The following is a 19,429-nucleotide window of genomic DNA, read 5'->3' on the forward strand; positions in this document are numbered from 1 at the left end:
GAGGCTAGTAGGTAGGGAAGTGCCTAGAGTGGAGCCCAATGATCTCCTGAGATCTGCTATTGAAATCTTAGGTCATTTGATCAGCCTCTGAAATTATCAACTCTCAAAATGTCAATGACCATTTGATGATGAGATTCACTTCCCCTTCAACTGTCAAATCTTGATAATTCATGATTATTCCCCCTGATTTTCTTATCTTTTTCATGAAATATAAATGTTTAATCATTTATGTTTGCATATGGATATATAAATATATATTTGGATTGAGGAAAGCAAGAAAATATATAATCTATAAACATTCTTAGAATAGAAATAAAATTATCAACAGACCTTGGATATTCTTTAATAAAAATTATGTATTGCTAATGGTAATGCTCCCAATGTAGTTAATATGTTACTTGTATTGCTTATATTTTATGAAATAAATTAATTTTTAATTTAGTTTTAGTTTCCAGAGAGAAACAATCTGTGAGTAATCTAGGAGTAGGTGGACAGTGTCTAAGTAGAGTCTACAACTTTTATGAGCATAGTCAAGACTGTGTTAGCATTGGCATTAAAAAGGTGATTTGACTTTAAAACAAGAAAACAGGTTTTCTGATTAAATGGTCGATTTTGTCACTGACACTGTTCCCTCTGCTTGAGTCTGGTAAAAAAGAAAGCTTACAGGATGGTAATTCTTGTTATACAATCAATGCTCTGATAATTATTGTAACAGGTAAATAAAGAATATGAATTTGTTCTAGTTAAAAAAACTATATCAAAATTTAGATTTAAAAAACATGTATTTCATGGGATGATTATTTCTTATTAAAACATGCCATTATTCCTTAATAAAAAGTTATCTCAATTTTTTTTTTTTAATTTCGAGTTCCTGCCATATACTTAAAATATTATGTAGTTTTCCAGATTAATCATTCTAAGGTTTCACTCTGGCTAGAATTTATTCTTCTCTGATAGTAATATTTTATAAAACATGCAATTTGTTTAAAAAATCTAATTATTACAGAATCCTGAGATAACCTACTATTATATATCAGTTTATTCATTTCCTTTCACAGATATTAATCTGGCTAATCTGATTGAAGCTTCACGGATAGATTAAAGTTATTCTTTAAATGAACTCTATCTTTTCATCTTTCCAATGCAGGGCATTTTTCTGTTTTCATTGATATGGTCTGTCGGTGCTTCTTGTAAAGATGATGATCGGTTGAAATTTAATAAGATTCTTCGGGAACTAATGGAAGGTCCAATTTCAGAACTAACTCGAAATAGGTTTAAATTACTGAGTGGTGCTGAACAAATATCTTCAAAAGAACTAACTGTCCCATTTCCTGAAAAAGGAACAATTTATGATTATCAATTTGTCACTGAGGTAAGAATTCTGAAACAAGATTTGCAACTACCAAACTGGCAGAGCCCCCTCCAAAGCACAAAGCACGTAATGGCTCTGTGGTCACCTTGTCACTGTTGTTTACCTTAAGAAACAGCATAGAATAGAGGAGGGTGCCCTGGCTTTGAAGTCAGGCACACCCAGGTTTGAGTCCTAGTAAAACCACTTTCTGTGTAGCTTTGGACTAGGTATTTAATCTCCCTGAATCTTTTTTTTCCTTATTGATAAAATGAGGTAAATAATAATACCTCATTTGGGTCAATTGTACTCATTAAATAAAATTACACATTGTGACATCTAGTCCAGCACCAGGTCCATACTGGTCTAGGACACTCCTTAGAGGTTCATGGTGCATGTTAGCGTATTGCAGGCACTAAGAAGTCCTGCAGGAATGCAACTGGGTTAGTGTAAATTCAGTATTTCTCAAATAGATAGGACAATAAAACCTGAGTGATATTTGTTTACTTGTTTGTTTTTATGTAACAGCTCCCATGAGTACTTTCTTGAGGACGAAGTTTAGGAATATATATTATTTAAATATGTGCAGATTCAAGTGAAGTTGAGATCATACCATATCCCCAATGGGGAGTTTTATATCCTTCTTTTTTCTTTAATAGAGAAAATACCTTTCTATCCCACTAAGATTTCTTTAATAAACTTATTTTTCTAAAGCCTCCCTTTTTTCAGCTACGTGGATGGACCATAATCTATTCAAATAATTACCTACTCTTGGACATTGAACTGTTTTTGTCATTTGTTAGTTTTTCTGCTTTGGTGAATATTTTGTATACAAGTCATTGTGTACATATTTTATTATTTATTTAAGATAAATTCCTAGAAAAGAATAACTATATCATTTTTAAATTTTTATGGCTCTGGAGATGTATTACCAAGCTCACCTCAGAAGAGATTCTTCACCTGCAAGATATTATCTTTTTATTTTTGTGTATTTTATTTTATTCTATTTTATTTTATTTCAAATTACTAACAATACCCTATGTTTTCAGAGCACTTTGTAGTTTATTAAACTTTTTCCACAACCATTTCTTCATTTTTTTAAACATCATAGTGAAATAGGAAGGATAGGATTATTTTGCAAGTTTTACCGCTGAGAGAATTGGAGTTCAGAGATGTTCTATAATTTTCCCCAGGATCATATGATCTCTGAATGACTGTCCATTCCAGGTTTTATGAATCTAAATTTTTCATTTCCTATTTGGTGGCAAAAGATCCATGTTAGAAAAGATTCTCGAAAACATGAAAAAGGAATTATTTCTTTATCAGTTCTACAAAGTTCTAGAAATTTTTTGCAACACAATTTTCAGACTGATGTGAATTCAGCCTCCTCAAAAAAATCTCAACTGTATGTGCAGCACTGTGCCATATAGTAGAGCACAGTGCTGCCCTCAATGAGAGTCTATGCTCTTCAGTAGAGAGTTATGTAACACTTGAGGACAAAAGAGTGCCAAGCATCGAGGCCCAGGGACCTGGGGCATGTTTGAAACCAATAGATTTATTGGTGAAGCTGGGCGGTGGGACACATGAAAATGTGAAGGAAGGATGAGCCTGAATCCTGATGTGTTTTGAATTGCAAGGAGTTCGAATTTGATTCTGTAAGAATGGAGAGGCAAGTGGTGTTTTTCAAAAGATAGAGTTAACATGACATTTTTGAAATTTTTTATTATAAACACTGTGATAGAAAATTAAAATTTGAGTTCACAAGCTAATTGAATGCAAAGACATAGTATAATGTTGATTCATAATAAAAATCTCATATTAAGAAATTACATCTGTTCTAGATATCTGTTGCGCAACAACATGAATATAATTAACATTGCTGAACTATACACTTAAAAATGGTAGAAGGTAAATTTAGTTGTTTTCTTACCATAATCAAATAAAAATAGAAATCTTGCCTAAAATGATAAGCCGATGTTATAAATACCATTATAAAAGTCAAGAAATGTGCAGCCGATGTTCTAGGTAGAAAAATCATTATATTGCTTGATATTCATTAAATAAATATCTTTGCTCTTTTATGCATTGATTAGTCCAATTTTCTCAATGCCATTAAAAAATCTAACATTTAGCCAAAATAACTGATATTTGAGTTGACATAATCAGTGGTTTCAGGACATCAAAAATATCACAGCCATTCAATTTCACTTATTTATATTAAAGCCTAGTTTTTTCTTAATCTGACACAAAATTTAACTTTAAAAAATGAGGGTGAAGTGTTTTAAAGGATAAAAACAAATGTATAAATATTAAGGTTTCTTGGTCTTGATCAGTCATGTTTTCTACAATGGCACGGGAGAGCAGAACTTTTCAAAGTATTTTATAACAAATCATTCACTCTCTGGCTGTTTATTATAAACAGGGTATAGGAAAATGGGAACCATGGATAAAGAAATTGGCAGATGCTCCTCCAATTCCTAAGGATATGATGTTTAATGAAATCATTGTACCAACTCTGGACACAATTCGATATTCTGCATTAATGGAATTGTTGACCACCCATCAAAAGCCTTCAATATTTGTAGGACCAACTGGAACTGGAAAGAGTGTTTACATTATTGTAAGTATTGTAAAAATCTACATACTAAAATGTGCATAATATTCCTAAGAATGTTATTTTTAAAACTACCTGAAATAGTAGACTTAATATTTTTAAATACTCAAGTATTTCAGTGTTGGAGCCACAGAGAATTCTCGTGTAATTGCCTATTTATTTTAGAAAATTGATTAAAGATATGATCCAACTACATATACTGATTTATTGTCCCTTTTTCTAGGATGAAGAATTTTATATCCCTTGAAAAAGGTGTTTTGGTTAATTATGCTCGATATTTAATTTTCTAAATTATTTAATATCTGAATGATTACTGTGCAGTAATAAGACTAATTTTTGTTAATGATTTCTAGAATCTATGACAGCTAGCTGCTGTAATAGATGAAGCTCCAAATCTCAGTAGCTTTACACAGCCTGTGTTCCCTTTAGTTTAGGAGGTCACTTTGATCAAAGATCAGTTATTGTCTTTACTTTCAGATTTCCAAAGGCAGTAAGCTGGCTGGAACTAATAGTAAATAGCACCCTCAGACTTTTGCATGGCAAGTAGTTGCAAGTTTCATCAGGGTCCATCGGGCAACGTGGAAGATAAGTCATCCTGGGACTCCATTCTAGACAACTGCCCACAGCAGTGAGGGAACACCATCGGTGCCCTTTTGTCAGGGAACTGTGCAGTGTGGGTGTCCCTTTGGAGCATCTAAAAACCTGCACATCTGCTCCTCTCAGAGAGCAAGCCTGCCATGACAGCGGGCAAGGCAGCATTAGCGAAGAGAGAACCACAGTAACGCCTGTGAAGTAGGACTTTTGCCTTTCTTCCCTTTGCTCTGCCCCTTACCCAACTGTGGGACAGGAAAAAGATAGCGGATGAAGGAAAAGGAGAGTGGAGGAGCCATCAATTGTTTCTCCTTCATTGCAGTTCCCAGTCAATTCACATCCCCCCAACTTATGAGAGTACCTGTATCTCGTTTTTTTTATTGATTTTATATTTTAATTCAATCTTTTAATCCTTTTGGAACATATCGGGTATATAGTTAAATAATTGCCCTGATATCAATTATTAAATAATCTCACAACAGATTGAAATGATATCTTTATTATAACCTGAATACTGTATGTATCAAGGAATATCCAATAGCAGAGAGGAGAGAAGTTTTGACTGAGATTTTAAATCAAAATGTTGATTTGACTTGGATTTTTCAAAAAAATAACTGAAACTGTACAGAAAACTAAGGGAATGGAGAGTTGACATAGTTAAAGGTAGTAACTAAAAAAAATAAAGCCTTTTGTCATTTGTTCCCCCATCAATTCAGCCCAGGCAATAAACTATCTAGGCAAAACAAACATTACTGTTTACAAAATTGGGAACATATTTTGCATTTTATATTGTAATCTGATTTTTTCTACTTAATATATTATAGTTTTCTATTTTATTATTCATGTATAAGATAATTTGCAAAACACAACATCTTGATTAAGAATCATTATAATTACACCTACTTTCTAGTGAATTTCATTTTAAAAATACAATTGTATTATCTATCTAAGCTCCCTAACTTACAACCAGATAACTTGATATTTAAGTAGAAAGATAATAAGCTATATTAAAAAGAACATTGATCTGGAAAGAGACAAACGACAGTCTGAATTCTTGCCCCATCCCTGAGACCTTAAGCTAGTTTCTTAACCTCTGAGTCCCTGTGACTTTATGTTAAGAAGGAATACATTATCGACATGATGGTTTTAGAAATCAGAGAAGCTACAAGTATAGGACCTAGACAAATAAAGACACACCATTGACATGGCAACTTATTTCTATTGATTCCATCTCTTTTTAGATTGTTAAGACACTCTAAAATTAAATTCAAATGTGTCAACAATGATGCTCAGGTTTTATTTTGAACTGTCAAGATATTTCATTTATGGCTAATTCTACTATTTCCTATTATATAGAACTTCCTTTTAAATCAACTCAATAAAGAAATCTACAAGCCTCTGCTAATTAACTTCTCAGCGCAAACTACAGCAGCTCAAACTCAGAATATTATCATGTCAAAATTGGACAAAAGAAGAAAGGGAGTTTTTGGTCCTCCTTTGGGCAAGAGAATGGTAATTGCTCTTTCAATATATATGGTACAGCACTGGTCTTATTCATGCATACTGCTGCAGTCACAACAAGGAAACCAGATATCCTGGGGCTTGACATCTTTTTGTACAGCTTTTTTTTTTTTTTATCACAAACTTCAACGAAGAAGTTTTCCTAAATGTGTGTTCATATTTGTATGTGCGTTAGCCAACTTGACATTAGAAATAAGCAGTTGTCCTTGGAATTGAAAGTAGAATATTCATCTGGTAAATTATCTACCTTCCTAATTCTCTCATTAACATTTTTACTCAGCAGAGTCTATGCTGTTTGCTCTTCTAGGCCCCTAAACAGACAAGCTATCGATTGATTTATCTGTGTTCCTCTACCAACAATACCCTTCTAAACTTCACTCTCACCACTTAGATGTTATAATCATTTTTAAATCATACCTTTCTCATTTATTTTAATGTATCAAAATTGTACAAGGAGAAAAGAGAAGGCATATTGAGACATAAATTATTTGAGAGGATTAATAAGTCCAGAACTCTTAATCTATAAATGTTAGTAATAAAACTGTCTCCCTACCCCTTAGAGGCATGGATGCTAAGGGATATTATTCTTGATTTGAAAAGAAAACCTTCACCTCCCACATAAGTCTATAAGATGACCCAGTTCTTTGCCTCAACATTGTTTACACAGTAAGACACTATATTAAGATGTAAATATTTTCTAATACCTTTTCTCTTGTCATTCTCAGGTTGTGTTTGTAGATGATGTCAATATGCCTGCTCGGGAGGTATACGGGGCTCAACCTCCCATCGAGTTACTGAGACAGTGGTTAGATCACTGGAATTGGTACGACCTAAAAGATTGTTCTGTGATTAAACTAGTGGACATTCAAATCATGTGTGCTATGGGACCTCCAGGTACATTTTCCAAGTTTGTGATTATTAAGATTGAAAGTCACTCTGGCTATATCTAAAGAAAGCTGGAGAAAGAGAAAGACAATTGGACTATTTGAGTTACAGTGTTTTGTGTATGTGTTTTCTATGTGTAGACATTGTGACTTAAGGGAGTGTATCACAGTGGTCAACACTGCAAAGTGGGTTGCCTTGGTTTGGGCCATTCCTCCACCATCTCTTCCAAATCCATTTTCTCTCACCTTCTGGGACTTTGTTTCCCATTTTCTGTCCCTGCATTCTGAGAACCTACATACCCCGGGCAGCTCATTTCCCTCTGTTTCATTCATTAAAGTTTCAACTGTATGAGACATTCTTGGTTCAGAGATCACCTTTCCTCTACCCCAACCTCGTCCTATTCTAGTGAGTCTGTGGACTCAACAGAAAGGCTGTTGAGAGGAATTTAAGTAGGAAATGGTCAAAAGAATTAATTCTTAAAGACCCTTTACATTTTTCCAAGAGAAATTTATAAACTCAAATAAATCTTTATGTGGGGGAAATTTTTTTATGCCGGAATATCTAAAATGGCTTGAGTCCACTAATTGGATATCTTTATTCTTCTTCTGAACTCAGGCTAGTATTCTATTTCTCAAAAATGTATTTTCTCAATGTACCATTTCTTTTATGAATCTCTCTGGTATTTGCTTCTGAACCTTTCACCTTTATCTGACCCATAATGCAGTTTGCTGAGTAAGTAATTGTTCTCAGCACACTCCCTGGACCACTTTGATGCTCTCTCTCTCCCTCTGTCAGTTTCTCCCTTCCTCCCCCCTCCCCCTCTCTTTCTCTTTCTCTCTCGTAAGACTACTGTCCCTAGGCCTTAAACTTCAGTTCTACTTTATCTCTCTCCAGCCATCACAAGCCAGTCATTTGTACTATATGTCCACTTTTCCCTGCCTCTTCAGAGAAGTAGGCTGAGTCTCTGAGGTATCTTTCCCTCTTGGGCCCTGTTTCCTAAAAGTACCACCATTTCCGAATGTTCTCTGGGAGGATGGGTTAGAGACAGAGCCAGGAGACCTAATTTCTCACTTTTTCTTCTGCACTTCTTTCCCCATCTCCTTAAACTTACCCAGGTAAATCAGTGTTCATTATGAGTTTCTCAATACATAGACATATAAAACTGTTCAGTCTATAGACTATTATATGCTTTCACACATTATTCATGTTTTCAGAATCAGTACTGAATGATTCAGTGATAAAAATGAAATACAGATTTACCTGGTTTTAAACAAACATAAAATGTGAATCTGTATATTTTTATACAAAATATATCTTAGAGATATTATACATGTTTTAAATCACTTATTTACCAAAGATTTCATAATAAAATCCTTTTAAAAAATAATCGCAGTTTGTCTATATATTTAAAGATGATAATATCAGTCAATATTGTAAAAGGATGTGTTACATTCTAAGTCAGTTATTAAAGCCTCATATTTGAAAATGTAATCAATATTTTATGAAAGTGAAATAATAGCCAAATTTTTAAAAATGTAAGTGGCTAGACCACCTGAACCACATAGACTAGTCTTAGGGAAATTCATTTCAAGAAATGGGGAAAAAATTAAGCTGTATGCCAAAGTAGTGTCGAATTTCAGACACATGGGAAGGATTCTAAAGTTTAGTTATTTGAGTTCACCTTATATTAAGTTGTATCTTAATATTTTATTGTAATGAGGACATTCACAGTTAACTGGGGCTGTGAGTCATGGAGAAGGCGCCAGTGGCACTTCCTGTCTGGGAGAATTTCCTTTGGTAACAGAAACTAAGTCTAAGATTACATCTAATTAGTTGAACTCATTCAGATAATTTGACTAAAAAAACAACAAAACCTTGAATGTGAGGGGAAAATTTTTTTGAGATCAGCGTTATCCAAACAACTGATTACTCTTATTCAGTGTGCCCCAAATTGGTCTATCTGATTTTATGCTGTAAAATATTAGAGAAAATACTCTTGTATATACTAGTAACATTGTTAAGAGTTATCCTTTTCAATATATAGGTGGTGGTCGAAATCCAGTAACTCCTCGATACATGCGACATTTCAATATTATAACAATCAATGAGTTCAGTGATAAATCCATGTTTGCAATCTTCTCTAGAATCTTAACCTGGCATTTAAAAATCTGGTAAGTAATTTAGGGTGTTTGTTCTTTCATTAAGGGGAATAAAATCTTTTGAAAACATATCAATATAAATTGTGCTTCTCAAAGTTTTTCACAAAAGTATCCTTAGACAAGGAAAAAGTTAAGTAAAATTATTCCCCTTCACTGTTCCCATCTTCAGCTATGGGAGCATAACATAAAAGAAACCAGAGTATCTTTCTCTCTTTACTTTTTGTCCAAAGTCTTGATTTTAACCTAAAAATTCATTCAAATTTTGCATTCTGCCACAGAATATGTTCATATTAGAATTATCATTATTTTGAATTTTCACCATGTAGTATAATTAATGCTGGAAAAATATTCCAAGTTTATCCTGTGACTTTGATACCCTCCAGTAGAAAGAACTCTTTGAGTTCCTCAAGAATATCTATGTTTCAATGTAGCCTTGGAGCCTGTACCCTGGGGAAATGTTGTTTCCTTGCTCTGGATACTCAGTGCCTCTCCATAAGATGTGCAGGGGTCCAGAAGCCAGACAGACCCGAGCAGTGCAAGTCTCAGCTCCCTGATGTCCATTTTCAGGACATGGTCTTTCCAGGCTCTATGCAGGGATGATGGAGCACAGCTGACTCCTCATCAAGGCAGAGGTTAAAGATGGACAGTTTTTCCAAATGTATATTCTTTCTTCATGTTCTTTCTACCCTGATCATGCCCTTTGCCCCCCTACCCACCCCCTTCTATAAATCTTGGCTTACTATTTATTTAATTTTCTTTTTAGTGCTCCTTTTTCTTTTTCTATTTTCCTTAACTTTTTCTATATTTTTATTTTCTTCCTTCTCTTTCTCTGAAAATATGTTTCACTAGTGTTCTTCAGGGATTCTATCTATATGCAATTGAGAGTGCCAGGGAGTGGAAAAGTTTAAGATTCATTTTTCTAATAGATGCTGGATTTGAGTTATATAATGTGGGTTCCTTGGCTGTCTCTTCTATTCACTTATTTAAGTAGTTGAAAGTCCATTAAATTGGTTCTGCTTACTTATGGAGTTACTTTGAACACGAAATAAGGTAATGAATGGAAAGTAACTTTAAAAGAAGTAAAAATTCTATTATTATGACAAGAAATGGTAATCTGTAGATTAAATCAATTTATTTAATTAGAATAAAAATGTTATGGTAATTATGCTAACTACTATAAAATTAGGTATCATAATTCTATATTTGCTAACTTTTTTCTTTTTATTTAAATTTTTTAAGTTATAAATTTCCAGATGATTTTCTAGATTTGACCACACAAGTTGTAAATGCTACAATGAATTTGTATAAAGAAGCAATGAAGAACCTCTTGCCTACTCCCGCTAAATCTCACTACTTGTTCAACCTCCGAGATTTCTCCCGTGTCATTCAAGGTGTTTGTTTATCAAGACCAGAAACAGCAGAAACCAAAGAAGTAATTAAACGTCTTTGGGTTCATGAGGTAAATTTCCATGTTGTTGAAATATAATTATGTAAGAAACAAACAACTCCAAGGCAGTTGTAGTAATTATATTTCTGAATTCTATAGCTTTCACATATGTTGTCATTTTATTCTTGCCATACATGTGTGAAGTTTACAAAGCAAGTATTACTACTTTTATCTTATAGATGAAGAAGCTGATGCAGACAAGTTTAAGTAATTTCCCCCAAATATCAGAGGTTTCGCTGACAAAAACATGCATTGCTTATATGTGTATTAATCCACTTCTGCTTCCATAACAAAATACCACAGACTGAGTGGCTTAAACAACAGAAATTGATTTTCTCATAGTTCTGGAGTCTAGAAGTCCAAGATCAAGTTGCTGTCAGTGTGGGGCTCTGGTGAAGGTTCTCTTTTTGGCTTGCAGAGATATGCCCTCTCACTGTATCCTCACATGGCCTTTCCTCTGCGTGCCTGCAGAGAGAGAGAATGAGAGCTCTGTTGTCTTTTCCTCTTCTTATAAGGACACCTATTCTATTGGATTAGAGCCTCATCCTTATAACTTCATTTAACCGTAATTACCACCCTAAAGGACCTCTCTCCAAATAGTTACATTTGTGGGTTAAGGCTTTAACTTACGAATTTAGGAGGAACACAGTTCAGTCCAAAATAGACTTTAACCAGCAGACACCCATGCTACTTTGAGGAAATAATTATTTTACGTAACAAGCCTAATTAACTATTTCTTTCAGTCCCGTAACATGTCGATAGCCAGAGTTTATTTTAGTAGATCACTCTCTGCAATAACAACAAAAATAATGAACAAAAATAATGAACAAATGTCCAAAGCAAACTTACTTTCTACCTAAGACAGTCCCTCTTTTTGTAGAAAATGTGCTTTAAAAAAAAAAAAAACAAAAACAAATAATAGCTATTGATTTGGCAATAATTTAAAAAATTCTAGATACCAATACCCAGTTCTATCTATATATGCATGAACAGCAAAGGCAATCACTCACTCATCTTCTCTAATTTTTTTTCCTTCTGTAGTCCTTAATACTCTTTGCATCTTTACAGTCTGCTTCAGTCCCCCTCCAAATTACCTTTATTTATTAATAACTGAATGTAACTGTGTATCATTTTAAATACATATGATCAAAATGAATTTTTAAATTAAACATGATTATGAGTTAGTTCTGATTGTTTGGATATGCTTTTAATAAAAATTAAAATATGCTCATAAAAATTTCCTGAGAGTACTTTTTATATTACTTGAGATTAGTACAGAAATAAAACTAAAAAAAAAAAAAAAGAAGAAGAAGAATCAGTCCCTAAACTTGCTTTTTTAAATTATTATTCAGGTCCTTAGAGTGTATTATGATCGCCTTCTGGATAATGCAGACAGAAGTTGGCTTATCAACCACATTCAAGAAATTTTGAGAACTTATATGAATGAAGATTTTCAAGAACTTTTTCAGCATTTGGATTTTGATAACGACGGGGTGGTAGAAGAAGATGACCTACGCAGCTTAATGTTTTGTGATTTCCACGATCCCAAGAGGGAGGACACCAACTACAGAGAAGTTGCAGATGTGGATAATCTCCGGACGATAGTAGAGGTTCACCTTGAGGAATATAACAACATGAGCAAAAAAACCATGAACCTCGTCTTATTCCGATTTGCCATAGAACACATTAGCAGAATTTCCAGGATCCTGAAGCAGCCTCGCAGCCACGCTCTTCTGGTTGGTGTTGGAGGGAGTGGAAGGCAGTCTGTCACTAGATTAGCTGCCCATATGGCTGATTATTCAGTTTTCCAGGTTGAAATTTCCAAGGGCTATGGCACCTCTGAGTGGCACGAAGATTTAAAAGTGATCTTAAGGAAATGTGCCGAAGGTGAGATGCATGGTGTGTTCCTGTTTACAGATACTCAGATTAAAAAGGAGTCCTTTCTAGAAGATGTCAACAATCTGCTAAACGCTGGGGAGGTTCCAAATCTCTTTGCATTAGATGAGAAGCAGGAGATATGTGATAAGATGCGTCAGTTAGATCGCCAACGAGATAAAACCAAACAAACAGATGGAAGCCCGATAGCTCTTTTCAACATGTTTATCGATCGCTGTCGCAACCAGCTGCATGTTGTCCTCGCCATGAGTCCCATTGGAGACGCGTTTCGGAATCGCCTTAGGAAATTTCCTGCTCTCGTTAACTGCTGTACCATTGACTGGTTTCAGGTATGGCCATATAAATTTTAGCTAGACTTCTAGCAATGTTGAATCTCCGTTATCATCATGAGTTATTTTTATAGACTTCCTCCGCCCCACACACAAAAAATGTAGTTTTAGCAGAATTTTCTGACCAATAAAAATGTATTTCATGAACTTATAGTTCTAGAAATCATTGTAATAGGAAAACATTTTATTATCAGTGTACATAGTCATTAACCTCAATATATTGAAAGTTTTAGGGTAAATTTATATATCAGTCAGTTCCTGACAGAAAAGGGAGAGCATACTAGAAGGCTTTGCTGAAGAAAGCTGAATGAAATGAATGTTTATGGAGGTATGGGCAGGGTTAGAAGAACTGAGAGGGGTTGTTGGTGCTATTAAGCAATGGCGGAGTATAACAGAAAGTTGTTACTATAGCTGGAAATAAAAGAGCATAGGGAGGAAAGCATTGCTGGAGCTTGGCGCTATGGAAGTAGGACTGCCTGACAGGAGCAGGAACCCCAAACCTAGAACCCAGCTTCCATTAGCAAGAGAGGGTATAAATTCCTTTACCTCTCTCTCTTCCACCCTTCAATCTCTTTCCATGATCCAAACCCAACAGGAAGTCCAAAGAAAAAAAGCCAGAGTGATGCTTTTAAAAGTAAACTTCAGTATCAGGAAGTGCATAACAGACAAGAGTGGGGATAGGAAATTTGTGGACTGTGATGGATATCCTGTGACTGAGGTCTAACACATAAACATTTTTGATCTTGGGGAATTTACAGAGCCCCTCTGTTCCTCTATTTCCTGCTAAGATGTATGCATGAAATAATCTTAATTATGTATTAATAATCTTAAAATATGTATTGAACCCTTGCTTTGTAGGGAGTCTTTGGAAAAGCTGGAGATACAGAGGGAAATAAAATAGGCAAGGCTTCTGCTCTACTTGAGCTTACTTTCTACAGACAAACGAATTAGCAAAAAATAATTCCATCATACAGGGTAGCCTATAGGGAGTAAAAGGTTTTCTAAATAGGTGACCTTTAAAAAGAATCACGAAAAACAAAAAGTGCCAGTATTTAGAGAATCTGGGCAGAGAGAGTAAACCAGTGAAGGCAAGAGGTCATATAGAAGGACTGAGGGGGTGAGAGAAAATCAGGGTGTCGAGAGCAGAGTAACTACCTGAGGGGAGGTAGCAGAGTTGAGCTCAGAAAGATGGGGAGGGCCAGAGCAGGTAGAGATTTACAGGTTGGTTCTGCATTTTGTTTTAAGTATGCTGGGAAGTTTTCAAAAGGTTGAAAGTTGGGGAATGTGATATGAGCTGATTTATATTTTGAAAAGATCACTGTGACAGCTGTGTAGAACACACAGGCAGGAAGACCAGTTAGACATTATTGGAATATTTCAGGCAGATGACAACAGAGAGTTGAACTGGGATGTTTGCTGTAGATCTAGAAAGAAGGGAAAGGATTTGGAAGCTATGTTAGGGATGGTGCCTATAGAACTCGCTCGTAATATAGATGTAGGGATCAAAGGTGATTCCTGCATTTTGGATTGAGCAACTGGGTGGATGGTGGTGATATTTACGAAGGTGGGAAAGACTGCAACTGCTTTGGGGGGAGATAGGAGCCATATTTCGGACTCATTGTATTTGAGATGCCTGTAAGAGAAATCAATGAGTTAGTTTATCATGCGATTCTGGAGTTTAGGGGAAAGGATAATAACATTTACCTCAGAGAATTATTGAGAGAATTAAATGAGATAATTACAGTAGAATGCATACAAAAAAGAGATATCCCAAAAGTTTAGTTCTCTTTCTCTTCCTCGCTCCTGTAATACTCATGAACAATTTTTCTGACCCTTGAACAAATTATAGCATTTATGTTACATGCACTAGCTATTGGCTCCCTGCCCTACGCATGCAAGTACTTAGGGGGACTGCAGTATTAACAGACTTGTAATAGTAACTTTGATCAAATGCTAAAGCATTTATATTAAATTTAGTCATGGCCTGAAGATGCTCTACAGGCAGTTGCCTCGCGCTTTTTGGAAGAAATTGAAATGTCAGAGGAAACACGAGAAGGCTGTATTGAAATGTGTAAAAGCTTCCACACTTCTACTATAGACTTATCCACATCCTTCTTTGTTGAACTTCAAAGATACAATTATGTGACTCCTACCTCTTACCTTGAATTAATCTCTACCTTCAAACTGTTGTTGGAAAAGAAAAGAAGGTAAAAATGAAATTTTATATTTTTAAGTTAGCTACAGCTGTTTAAAAATATTTGTATGCACAAAAATAATGTGTAATAGAGATTTATTTCATATATATAGATGTACAGATGCTTTGCCTAACACATCATAAATACACAATAATATTTGTTGAAGTAATAAAGGTATGCCACTCAGAGCTCTGGTAAGACCACAAGATACTTTGACAGTGATATTCAGTAAACACCCCTAGAGAATAATTATTCTTTGATCAGTAATTAGATAATAGATAAACCTTATCCTTAGGTACAAAACAGCTGAAAAACAGAGATAGCCACTCGATATATCTACTCAACTTTCCTTCTTCAAATAAACTCTCACTTCAAAATATCAATATAAACAACAATTAACTTATGCACCATGGAATGTGTCAGTTTGGGCTTTTTTATGTCATTGAAGATCACTTTTACATGTAGCAGTTTTTTCAAAAGTTTTTTTGGGTCTGGAAATTAATACTCAATATGTATATTAAAAATGTAAAAACCTTAAGTTAGGCTAGAAAGTTAGAAATTTAGAAATTTTAGTGATTATCTTGAAGGGGGTTTTCAACTAACTTTTGGTCACATTCACAAACTTATTTAAACAGATTTTTTATATTATGTTTATTACTTTTAATATATTTTTATTTCCTTTTTAAGATCTGATTTAATAAGTCAAACTTTCCCAAGTACTTAAATAATTTATAAATCTGGTTAAGTTCAACTTATATGTGTGGGAGCCTTATTTTCTTTTAAATGTTTGAATGTTATCTATAAAGAGATTTTTACTTAAAAATACATATCTAACTTTTTGCTAAGTTACACAATTTATATTGGGATACCTTTTTTATTGAATAAATTTGACATGTAACATTGTGTACGTTTAAGGTATATAGCTCGTTACTTTGATATATTTATATATTGTAATATGATTGCCATTGTAGTGCTATTTATCACATTACATAATTACAGTACAATATTATTGTTTATATTTATTATACTGTGCCGTAGATCTCTATGGCTTATTTACTGCTCACCACAATTTTGTATCCTTAAATACCATCACTCTTTTCCCTTCTACCAGTCCCCTGGCAACAACCCTTAGACTCTCTTTTTTTTTTTATAGGTTTGACTTTTTGAGATGCCACATTTTTAGATGCTGTCACACAGTACTTATCTTTCTCTGTCTGACTCATTTCACTAAGCATCATGTGCTCAAGATCCATCCATGTTGTCGCAAATGGCAGAATATCCTCCTTTCTCATGGATGAATAATATTCCATTAAATGATTTGTATTGGAACTACAAGGCTGATCTGTTAAGCTAACAGACCAAATTCTTTTAAATATTAAAAAATATTTAAACACCAAATTGCACAGATTCCTCAACACAAAAATATTAATGCTATGAAGTTGATTTTTGCATGTGTTTCTACTTAATTCTAAATCTTTCTGTGGCTAACTCACGATCTTAAGCATTTTGAAGCCCCTTTCCTCATATTGGCCAGGATGCTACCTGGATTCCAGTAGGACACTTTTTGTCTGTATTGATGGAGACTATTGCAATGCCTTCCGCAGCTGAGGTAGCATAACTTTCTTATTCACAATGGTTCACATTCTCATGTTTGAATTATACCAGTAGTATTTTTCCTTCACCTATCTGGTAAAATTTGCAATTCCCACCCAAGGCTGCTGCTACATGATTTGGCTGAACTTTATTATTTCATTAGCTCTTAAGATAACTGTCTTTCCATGTAAATCTTATGATCTTTAACTTAATGAAATCTTGTTCTTTTTATATATATATATATTTTTTCAATCAGAAGGGTCAGAGCTCTTTGAGGTTCTGATTAAATTTTGCATGTCACTTGTGGCTCTGTTTATTGTATGCTCACACTTTTAAGGTCATCCCAACTGGACAAACATAAAACTGAGATACAAATTTATAGGAAAGTTGAAAGAAATACTTTTCTAGCCTTTTTATACATATTCTTAATTAATTTTCAGCTTTTCCTCTTTGTTTTTAATTTTCTTTTACTTCTACTCTGTTGTTACTCTTACCTAAATAGTTAAATACTTCTGTTCTCTTTATAGCTAGATTATATTGTAACCCAGAAGCAAGTCAGGTCATCTGCCAGGAAATCAGCCATTTAGCTAGCAAAGCATTGCATGGGATCAACCCAAATGCTGAAACTGCTTCATGCTGGCAGAAAGTGAGACCTTTCCTGTGCTTACTCCACAAGGTTTCAACTGAAACTGAATTTGATAATATAGTATCATATGTATCCAGTATCCTCATTTCTGATTACTGTCAAATATTTTGTTAACTCAGAGAGAATCAACATGTCACAAAAATGTGCTATGCTCTCACTTTTAATTGTTTTTTTTTTGACACCCAAACGAAACTGTTGAGCTGTATTATTTATCCTGTTTGTCACTTTTGTCTTAATAAAAAATTCCTATTTCAAGGTATTGAATACATCTTAAAGTGATTTGCCACCTTTAGCAACATTCATAATAAATATTTTGGACACTGAAATCTATTTAAAAGAAGTAACTATAATAAATTTTTAAGAAGTAGTAGTGTGGTTGGAATAAACTTTACAGGGTGACTAATTTTAGAAGCACGTCATTAATTTCGATGTGGGAAACCCCTTGCCTTACACATAGTATGTTTATTTTTTGAATTTCTGTTATGTGCCTAAATATTGTGCTAGGTACTAGAGATACAACAATGAACAGACATATTATCTGCTCTTAATTGCACACAGACCAGTTTTCTGGAGTTTATATATTTTTTAAACAAGTTGTAGAAATCTTTCAGATCACTCCTTTAGTTATGCATTGTAAAAGCCTGCAAAGCTCAAGATTTTTCCTGGAAGTAGGTTACAGAGCCTAATGACTAACCTTGGTGTATCTATTTGCTTTCAGTGAAGTAATGAAATTGAAAAAGAGGTATGAAGTGGGTTTGGATAAACTGGATTCTGCTGCATCTCAAGTAGCCACGATGCAATCTGAATTGGAGGCTCTCCATCCTCAATTAAAAGTTGCCAGCAAAGAGGTTGATGAAATGATGTTAATCATTGAAAGGGAATCTATAGAAGTTGCCAAAACTGAAAAAATAGTAAAAGCTGATGAGATAGTAGCAAATGAACAAGCTATGGCTTCTAAAGCCATCAAAGACGAATGTGATGCTGACCTGGCAGGGGCCTTGCCAATATTAGAGTCAGCACTCTCTGCCCTTGATACTCTCACTGCACAGGTAAGAGTATGACCACACACCTAATGGGAACATGCCATGACATCAGAGCTCAAGAAAGTACTTACCATTGTGTGCTACAATCTATTCTGTCTCTCCAGATTATTCTTTACATTTGATGCAATTAAAATAATTTTCGGTCTGGTGAAAGAATTCCCTAATGCACGTGCATGACTAAGATAATTTTGAAAAAGAAGAAAGTCCCAAATGTTATAACCCACCATAAAATGACTGTTATTTCCAGAACTTTGCATAACAACTTTGCACCACAATAATCAACAGGGGTGTTAGAACCAGTATATAGTTTAATTCTAAGGTGCATCTTTTTTATATTTAGGCTCTTTTGCATTTGGGTTACTCTTTAAAGTAGATGTGATGAAGTACAATTGTGCCTTGGTATCTGTGGGGGATTGGTTCCAGCACCCCACTTGGATACCAAAATCTATAATGTCAACTCTCATATAAAATGGCATAGTATTTGCATACAAACTACATACATCTACCTAGGTGCTTTAAATCATCTCTAGGTTACTTATAATACCTAGTACAATGTAAATGCTGTGTAAATAGTTAATACTGTATTGTTTAGGGAATAACGACTAGAAAAAAGTCTGTATGTGTTCAGTATAGCGGTAACCAATGTAGGCCTAACTACGAAGTACACATCAGCAAAAATATAACATTTTTTTCCCAAATATTTTCATCTGCAGTTGGTTGAAAATCTGTAAATGTGGAACCCATGAATGTGAAGGGCTGACTACATTCTGTCAGTGTTTGTCAGTGTGTGGTTAGGGGATTTTTTTTGGTGATATGTAAAATCATAATATAACGTTATATTCTATAATATGTTTTAGATTTGAGGAAATGTGATATTAACAATTAAGGTGTGAAAGGGGAACATTTCAATTAAGAGAGATAAAGATAATTTAAAAAATAAATAGCGTGAGAAATCTTGATTAAACTTTTGGATGGGGTAGGGAAGAGAGTATTAGATCTTTTCTTTATATTTTACTCCAAAATAGATTTCAGATTGAACAAAATTTAAATATAAATAGTTATATTGCTATAAGACAGTAGAAAATGTAGGTCATGTTTCTAATCTTGGAATAGACTAGAGCCTAGTATTTCTCAGGTATGAGAGAAATCAGAAAAAAGCTGT

General features: G+C 34.2%; 1 protein-coding gene across 1 annotated transcript in view; it reads left to right on the top strand.

Annotated features, from left to right (window-relative positions):
• Positions 1-19,429, top strand: part of DNAH7 (dynein axonemal heavy chain 7) — a 202,474-nt gene that overhangs the window by 100,091 nt on the left and 82,954 nt on the right. Inside the window, exons 35-43 of the mRNA XM_036235992.1 lie at positions 1,148-1,372; positions 3,771-3,968; positions 5,910-6,065; positions 6,800-6,968; positions 9,004-9,130; positions 10,358-10,577; positions 11,918-12,790; positions 14,768-14,997; positions 17,943-18,273. Coding sequence (XP_036091885.1) covers positions 1,148-1,372; positions 3,771-3,968; positions 5,910-6,065; positions 6,800-6,968; positions 9,004-9,130; positions 10,358-10,577; positions 11,918-12,790; positions 14,768-14,997; positions 17,943-18,273 — 2,529 coding nt within the window. The remainder of the gene's footprint in view (positions 1-1,147; positions 1,373-3,770; positions 3,969-5,909; positions 6,066-6,799; positions 6,969-9,003; positions 9,131-10,357; positions 10,578-11,917; positions 12,791-14,767; positions 14,998-17,942; positions 18,274-19,429) is intronic.

The sequence above is a fragment of the Rousettus aegyptiacus genome, unplaced genomic scaffold, assembly GCF_014176215.1.
Source record: "Rousettus aegyptiacus isolate mRouAeg1 unplaced genomic scaffold, mRouAeg1.p scaffold_m13_p_2, whole genome shotgun sequence".
NCBI lineage: Eukaryota > Metazoa > Chordata > Mammalia > Chiroptera > Pteropodidae > Rousettus > Rousettus aegyptiacus.